The sequence below is a fragment of the Papaver somniferum genome, chromosome 6 (assembly GCF_003573695.1).
Source record: "Papaver somniferum cultivar HN1 chromosome 6, ASM357369v1, whole genome shotgun sequence".
NCBI lineage: Eukaryota > Viridiplantae > Streptophyta > Magnoliopsida > Ranunculales > Papaveraceae > Papaver > Papaver somniferum.
In genome coordinates, this window is record NC_039363.1 from 482,074 (window position 1) to 490,195 (window position 8,122).

General features: G+C 35.2%; 1 protein-coding gene across 3 annotated transcripts; it reads left to right on the forward strand.

Moving 5' to 3' along the window:
• Positions 1 to 335: 335 nt before the first annotated feature.
• Positions 336 to 4,010, forward strand: LOC113286622 (NAP1-related protein 2-like). Of its 3 annotated transcripts, none has more exons than XM_026535189.1 (9): positions 336 to 521; positions 595 to 768; positions 871 to 921; positions 1,057 to 1,119; positions 1,226 to 1,339; positions 1,421 to 1,476; positions 2,334 to 2,394; positions 2,659 to 2,714; positions 3,554 to 4,010. In XM_026535189.1, the coding sequence occupies exons 1-9, from the start codon at positions 447 to 449 to the stop codon at positions 3,573 to 3,575; spliced, it is 672 nt and encodes a 223-aa protein (XP_026390974.1). In that variant the 5' UTR covers positions 336 to 446; the 3' UTR covers positions 3,576 to 4,010. The 3 variants fall into 3 exon arrangements, with proteins under 3 accessions (XP_026390974.1, XP_026390973.1, XP_026390975.1); XM_026535188.1 differs by having other exon boundaries at positions 1,421 to 1,469; XM_026535190.1 differs by having other exon boundaries at positions 342 to 521; positions 607 to 768; positions 1,421 to 1,469.
• The last annotated feature ends 4,112 nt before the right edge of the window (positions 4,011 to 8,122 follow it).

The window sequence follows — 8,122 nt, forward strand, 5'->3', positions numbered from 1 at the left end:
GTGAAAAATTAGTAATCAGAAAAATGAACTATTCCCATCCGACTGATCCCAGCAAAAGCACATTTGGCAAGTTGATACCAAAATTTATCACCCTACAAGGTTCAGATCGAGAAAGTGAACAAACCAAAAAATTAGGAATCTTGTTGGGAATCATAATTTTCATTTAAAAAAGTCAAAACTTTTCAGAAAAGATTCCACTTTCGATGATGCTGGATGTACCGGATTTTCGCTCCCAAAGCTTTTGTGTGGGACCCACAGTGGGCTCGTGGTGATTGTTGAGCTTTGGGGCATCAAAGAGGCCTTTCTCCGCGGTACACTTTAGAATCACCGGTCAAGAGAAAAATAGAGCTTATTTCCCCCAATTCCCCAATGTTTGAGTTAGGGTTTGTAATTAGACTCATCGGCGCTACCGAATTGGGTTGAAGAAAACGAAAGAAATAATCACGATGCAGTTGTGTGACGACAAAGAGCTTGACGAATGTATAAACAAGGGGAGAGAAATTGAAGATAAGCTTAAGAAGGTAATCCCAGAACAAATTTAATTTCACGTTTATTTATAAAATTGATTGATTCCTAAGGAGTGTTAACACATAGATTATTGAGAAGTCACGGCGTCAAAAGTTGGCATTGAAGAAGGAATTTAAGAAGAAGGTAAAGGAAGATGAGGAGATGCTGGCAGTGAAGCGCAAGTATTATGACTCACGCAAGGCTCTCTATGACGAAAGAAGTGAGCATATCAAATCCATTCCTCATTTCTGGAAGACTGCTGTTAGTAATCTATCCTATCCTGATGTTCTCAGAATTTGAATTTTGGTCCACATTTTGTTAATATCATGTCTATATTTGACTTAAGAATGTTATTGTTTGTAGTTTCTGGGTTTTAAAAATCTCCGAAAACACTTGAGTGACGGAGACGAAAAGGTGCATCTTACATTAACTGGAATTTCAGAATTTTTTCTCCATTGTGTTGTATAGATTTATAAGGATTTTGTTGATTAGCCTGACATCTGCTAAATCTTTAGATTTACATATTCCCCTTCTCTATATTCGATGCAGATAATCGAGTTTCTAGAATCTGTAGTTGTTGATGATGGCCACAATCAGAAATCTATTACTTTTGTAAGTTTCTTCTATTATATCTCCCTCCTCCCAAGTTACTTGATGTTGCTCTGTGCTCTTGTATTTTTATCCAACTCAGGTAAATATGCTGTTTTTTTTACTGCAGTTCTTCAAAAAGAATCAGTATTTCGAAAATTTATTCCTCAAAAAGATATACTCCCACACCCACAAAGGAATAGTTAATGAATCTGGAACTAAAATCTTGTGGAAGAAGGGGACGGTAAGGGAATACTTACTCTTCATTACATCTTAACTTTCACGTGTTAATATAATTATAATAGTTATTATTGTTTTTGTGAAGGGCACCACAATTGGATCAGAAACTGAGGATCCTGCGCTTATGGATATTGGTAATAGGTTTGTTCTCTAATCACGCCAGACTTCATAAATTTATGCTATTCCGGAGTATAATTCATTGTCATCCAACTCATTGTTTGTATGGTTATAATTCATTGTCTTGATAAAAGGCTCCATTAAGAATTCCAATAGTGATAGATTCATTCTTAGTAGTTTGTTTCTTTTTGTTACGGACATGGACTACTTTTTCCTAAATGAATCATTGATTGTTTACCACCCGAAGCAAAGGCAGCTTCATCCTCAAAATTACAGAAGATAGTAATAACAGCATATGGATAGTTTAAGTAAAGATGGGGCTTGAAGACATAGCTGGGCAAAGTTTTCAAAAGCATAGTTTCAACATCGCATTCACACTAAATCTGTTGCATTCTCCATCTCATACATAATTCGCAATATCACACTTGTAGTTTCTGCTTTAGCAAATATATGGGTACACGTTATTTGAGATAGTGTAATATGATTGGGGATAATCGACAAATTGATCATGTTTGGTAATGGTACATTCTTGCAATCGATTACTTTCCTCATGAAGCTTATTTCGTGTTTATGAAATTTTGCTTCATGTTAATTTTGCTTTCGAGTTCATGTTTGGTATAAGGTTTCAGATAATTTCTGGTCACCGTACAGTTTTGTGGTTCAACTGTTTGGATCATTTGCTCTGCAGACTGTAGTTCACTTAACAATGTAAAAACTTAGATAGCAGATGGTACAGGGTAGCAGTAAATTGCAATTGATCAGTATACATTCGTAATTGATCAGTATACATTCTCTAGGCATATTTCCTTTCAATTTGTTCAGAAATATTGTTATGCCAAGTATGCTGATATTCACCCTCTCTATATGTCTTCTGAGTACAGCTTCTTTACACGGTTCTTTGATCCTCAAGACAAAGATCTTCCAAAAAAGCCTCGTGATGAGGTAATGAATGTCTTCACTTTTTCCGAGTTTTGAGCCACTTAAGTTGCAATAATAAACCATATTCTTCTCTAGTTATAACAATGTATCGGCGTGTACAGCGGAAGACTTTCTACTTGATCTTAGAGTTACTATGGATACTTTTTCTCAGTTTCTATTCGTTCTCCTAAATTCCAACATTTTTTAAATCAATGAAGCTAGCGACTCTGCAATTCTGTTTCCTTCCTAACACAGGATGTTAATGTTCGCTTGCTTCTACATCGTCAGGTGCTTGAGGCAATCGAAGAGCATCTATGGCCATCCGCTCTTGTACATTTTCGAATGTGAGTTGCTTGTCACTTTTCTTGTTATTGGTTGCTGAAATAGTCAATCAGTATGTTATAGTCCTTACTGTCGTTGTTCTCATCTTTCTATAAAGAGCTAAGCAAATAAAATTTTTAAACTTCTTGATCTTTGAATAATCCGTACCATGACTGGATACTGTAATGCAGTGCGGTCGAATGTCTGTCGTACTGCGAATGTACATCATTCTGCCAGTGCATTTAATGTTTATGGTTTCGCGGATTTTCAAGTTAACATGTAGTTATGTATTGATGGTTACCTTACTTCGTCTATGCATCTGGAACCACGACACTTTTGCCATAGGTCTGTTAAGTTTTAGTCTAAAGGATGTTTATAATTCATTTGTTTGATTGGTCGGAATTCGTGTTATTTGGCGTGCCCTCAATTTTTCGACTAAGTTCCGGGTTTTTTTTCTGTTTGTTTCCCTTTACAAATAAACTGAATCACTGATCTTTGTATGAAATTTGTTAACTTACATATTAGATTTTAGATTGTCTACTTCTTGTGATATAAAACTGTTATGTTCAATTTAAGGAGTCTCTTAAAGCAACCACCACCATAATAAAAAGCAGGTTATATTCAATTTAAAGAGTCTTTTGAAGCAATCACCACCATAATAAAAAGCAGGAGTACGCTGAGTTAAAATCTTCCGAAGTTGTAGAAGTGTGTAAGCTAATTATAGGTGTTTATTGCTCTATGGATGAAATGAACTTGGGGAAATGTATTTTAATCTATTGGAAGACCACCCTCTAGTAGTTGTTTTATATGTCTCCTGTGATCCTGGTGTGATAATTGATCATGTTTTCTATATTGTTATCAGGGGGAGCAAAAAGATGCCATAGGAGGAAGAGGGTGATATAAGTAAGGCAATAAATATCAGCTAATCTAATATGCTAAGATATAGTTTTACTGTTCTAATGGAAGTTTCTTCACGGACCTGTCTCTATATTCTTAGGCTATAGTTCTTCTGTAATCAAATAATTTTGTTTTTTTTCCAGTGTTAAAGTAGTGTTTCCAATCGATGGCTAAATATCTGTTTATCGACTCTTCTGGAGTCATTTTCGGTGTTGCTGAGTTTTTGCGCTGTTTCTAATGCACATAATCTGGTATATTTATAATCACTTTTTAAGGCACACGACAATGATTTGTTTGGGACATTTCATCAGACAGGACTGAACATGTTCCGACAATGATTTGTTTGGGACAATGTCCTAACTTAGGGTGGCCCTCTCGGCAGTTTCAGGCGACTATTCCGGCAATGAATTTATTTTTCTCTCCGCATGAAATTTAAACACTAATCAGTTAATCCTTGAATCAATCGGTTTATATTACTTTTCTTTTTCAGTTCTCTTCATCTGTTATGTTAGCCTAGTTCCTACCTTCGGGGTAACTGGGAAAGGTGACTGAGTTTGGGCCAAGTGCCCTTGTGAAGCATCTATCGGAATTCATGGTTGCCAGTATTCTGCTACATGTGTTTACGAGATTTCTCCCGATTTCTGGTTGTGAGAGATTGTCGTTTTTCCTAAGATTTGTTCCACAAACTTCTGTGAAAGAAAGAAAGGAGAAGATGAGGACCCTTGTTTCCGGTGAGATTCAGTCAACGGCAGTTTGGTAATTATAATACTAAAATATTCATCTGTTGGATACGTGGTCAAATCGTAAGAAGTTGGGAACTTACGTGTGCGTGTTTTCATGGTTTGATTAATATGCTGAGAAGCAAGATTTGTTAAATACTGTGCAATTATAACAGACACTTTCTATCAAGGAGCTTGTGTGTTATAAGTTATAACAGACACACCTAGCCATCATATTAATATTGCTTTTATTTACAAAGTTCCTCTTGCTGAGGTGGTCTCCCAATATCGCCACATAGAGGTTTGTAATTTTATTTATAAGATCCTTTCTTAGAATCTGGCCAATAGATTAATGAACAACATTATTTTTCAACATCAAGTTCTTTTATTCTTAAGAGGAGTATTTCTGATAATATTCGTTGTTAATCATTAAGAGAAAACAGATGGCATAATTTTCATAAAACTTGATATGTCTAGAGCTTATGTTAAGCTAGAATGATCTTTTGTTGAAAATGTTTTACAAAAAATGGGTATGCTGATCACTGGGTTAAGCTTATAAATCAGTGTCTTTCTTTTGTTTCTTATTTTGTCCTCCTCTATGGCAGTCCTATTGGGCTTATCAAACCTGAGAGAGGAGTAAGACAAGAAGACCCTATATCCCCTTATCTTTAATCATTTGTTCTGAGGCTCTTACTAGGAAAGGTTTGGTTGGAGGCATTAAAGTGTGCAAAGATGCCTCTGCCACGACACGCCTCTTTTTGCCGATGATTCCTTACTCTTTTCTAAAGCTACTATCAAAGATTTCCATACTATCAAAGAGTACCTTCAAAAGTATTGTTTGGCATTTGGTCAGGAAATAAATTTTGACAAGTCTGGTATTCTTTTTAGTAAGAAAATCTCTGAGTCTTAAAAAACCAACCTTCCGACATTCTTGATATTCATAACAGAGATTTAAGAGAAAAATATCTTGGCACTCTTACTGTAATCCTAGCTTATAAAATCCAAACCCATGTGGGTTTTCTTCAATCTGTCGATGCTAGAATCTCTATTTGGTTCTATAAACTTCTGTCTCAGACTGCCATTGGGCAGGCTATCCCTCTATGTAAGGACCTGCCTTACAAATTAGCACAGAAATAACTCAGGATATCTAAGGATATAGATTGGATTGGGGAGAACAGAATTTTGAGAGCGGAAGATAATTTTACTGATTAATTTCATAATGAGTTCTACAACAAAGAAGGGAATATAAAGACTAACCTAACTCGCAACTCGTGTGACTCACATGGAGGGTACTAATCAAGATTAGCTACGGCTACTATAAATTATAATTTAGATACTCATTATACTAAACCGATTACTAGACCCCATAACCTGGGTGTCCCTTAACTGAACTTGGCAGCCCAAGCTGGGTCCTGACACCCTATACCAAATAAGGGCCTTTCTTACTCCAAAGTACATATTGAAAAGACGAGGGTACCCAAATGTACCTCAATCTAAAACTTTTCCTACCTATAAGTCATTTATCCGAAAGTGATTGTTTATGGACTAAGTCGAGACAGTGCAACAAATCGGTTCACACCTCGTGTGATCGTCTATGGATACAAGATCGAGACAATACAACAACGAAGTATGTTTACTTGATAAAAAGGTTCGAACTTAACCAAACACAATAGGATTACTTATCAAGTAAATAGGAATTAACATTTGTGTAGCTTACTTTAAATTATAATAACAACAATTATAATTGCGGAAAATAAAAGTAAATGACACAACAAGATTTTGTTAACGAGAAAACCACATATGTACAAAAATCCCGGGACCTTGTCCAGAATTGAATACTCTCAGGATTAATCCGCTATACAAAATCAAACCTAACTTCATATAGTTGAGACCAAGCAACTAAACCTATAGTTCACCTATTTCCGTTTGTATTCCCACGCCTCCAACTTATGAATAAGTCACGTACTTGGAATAATTCCTTTGGTTCGTATTCCAAACAGTAAAGGAACAACAAATCTGTTTGGTAGCAACTCTCCTCAACCAAGTGGTATGAGTTCGACAAAAGCTATTCTATTTATCTCATATAAACTCATTCGTCAGGTTCTTAGATCTATATTATGATTAATTACCAAAGTAATTGTTAATATGTTTCAATAAATACTTTTAATCACAAAGAAATGTATTGATGCCGATCTACAAAACTAATCAATCTAATATACCACAAAGATAAACCGATTATAGTTGGATCCTCTTATATCGAAACAAGTAATGTGCACACCAAATATTATGAACCCCAAATCAGAAATCTTCAAAATCTTATTTGTCTTCAAATCTTCTTAAATCTTCGATAAACACCTGTACACTATCAACTTGAATCTCTTGTGATCAATCACACAGAACGGAGTCTGTTAACGATAGATTATCACAAGACGTCTTTAGATCTACAAACAGTCTAAAGATCCCCGTTGAAACTTTGATCTAGATTGAGTGAATCTTATATAAGAAGAGAATATTCTCAAGCATTAACAAACTAGGTGCAATGAATGTTCAACCAGCGTCAGTTAATCAAATCAATCGAAAACAAAAGATAAACAGTAATTATATAGTTTCCCACCAATGGTACTAATAGAGACTCTCAATCCCAAAGAAGTCTTTAAAATTGAGCATTCATAAGAGATTTCGCCTAATTAGGTTACTCTCCTCTCCGAATAGGCGGCTTCACCAGTAACAACACAACTGAGGAAGTTCTTGTTATACGAAGGATTAGTTTGTTAGAAATGCAGACTTTCATATTTATAGACCAGGGAAGTTTAGACACCAAGGAATTTCCAAAATCGAAAATATTCTCAAGATATGCAATATATTCCAGATTCGGTTTCCATAATTCCTGGAAATGCTTTGTCCAAAATAATGACCGAAAATCTCTTAGAAAATATCCAACTAGCAAATGCACATTACTAATTTTCATTTTCCAAAAATAAAATTAAAAACCTTAAATAAAAGATTCTCAATTTATTTTAATTCGATCTGGGATTTTCTTCCTTTAGTTATTAAGGAATAACTTTGAACAATTAAATATAAGCATTATTGCAGTGTTTAAAGTATATCGACATCCTTACTTTGTAAGTCCTCTTTCATACTTACAACCTTGGAACCGATTTTCCACACTTCCAAACAAGTTTAGAATTGGTTCATCTGACTTTCAAGAACTATGTGATTGATCAAGAACACTCAGTCACAAATCATGGGTTTCACGGTTCTACCAAAACAAGTTTTGGTTCTACCTCCATGTGAGTACTGTGCATAGTCATACTTGCTTTCCAAAAATTCGGTTGACTAGGTACTAGGATCTGTTCCTCGCATATATATGGTATCTAACTTGTAATTGTTGCAAATGTCCATAGAATTGGTTCCCCTTTCTGATATAAACTTGTTGCACCTCATACAAAGATTGATTCCCCTTTGTGATGTGTTGCACCTCTTCCTAGGATCGGTTCCCCTTTACGCAGAGTTGTCTATACAAAAAATCACAAACTCGATCATACCAACAGGTGATTACTTAAGATCAGTTTCACTAATAAAAGTCATACCAATACAAAAGTCAGGCCTTTGTGAATAGTTTTACCAAGAACATAAACAAGTCATGAGCGGTCATACTAATCACACATATTGGTTGTACAAAAGATATGCAATGAATAACAATACCAATAATGCCTAGCGATTTCCTTTTCGATTCACAAAACAAGTTCATGAATTTACTTCCTTAAAATAAATGTAAAACATTGTTCCCTAGGATGAAATCTTCACCTTATACC

Coding starts and splice junctions, on each gene's coding strand:
- LOC113286622 (XM_026535188.1), top strand. CDS start 447: ATGCAGTTGTGTGACGACAAAGAGCTTGACGAATGTATAAACAAGGGG. Junction 922..1,056: donor TGAGTGACGGAGACGAAAAG/GTGCATCTTACA, acceptor TATTCGATGCAG/ATAATCGAGTTTCTAGAATC. Junction 1,340..1,420: donor TCTTGTGGAAGAAGGGGACG/GTAAGGGAATAC, acceptor GTTTTTGTGAAG/GGCACCACAATTGGATCAGA.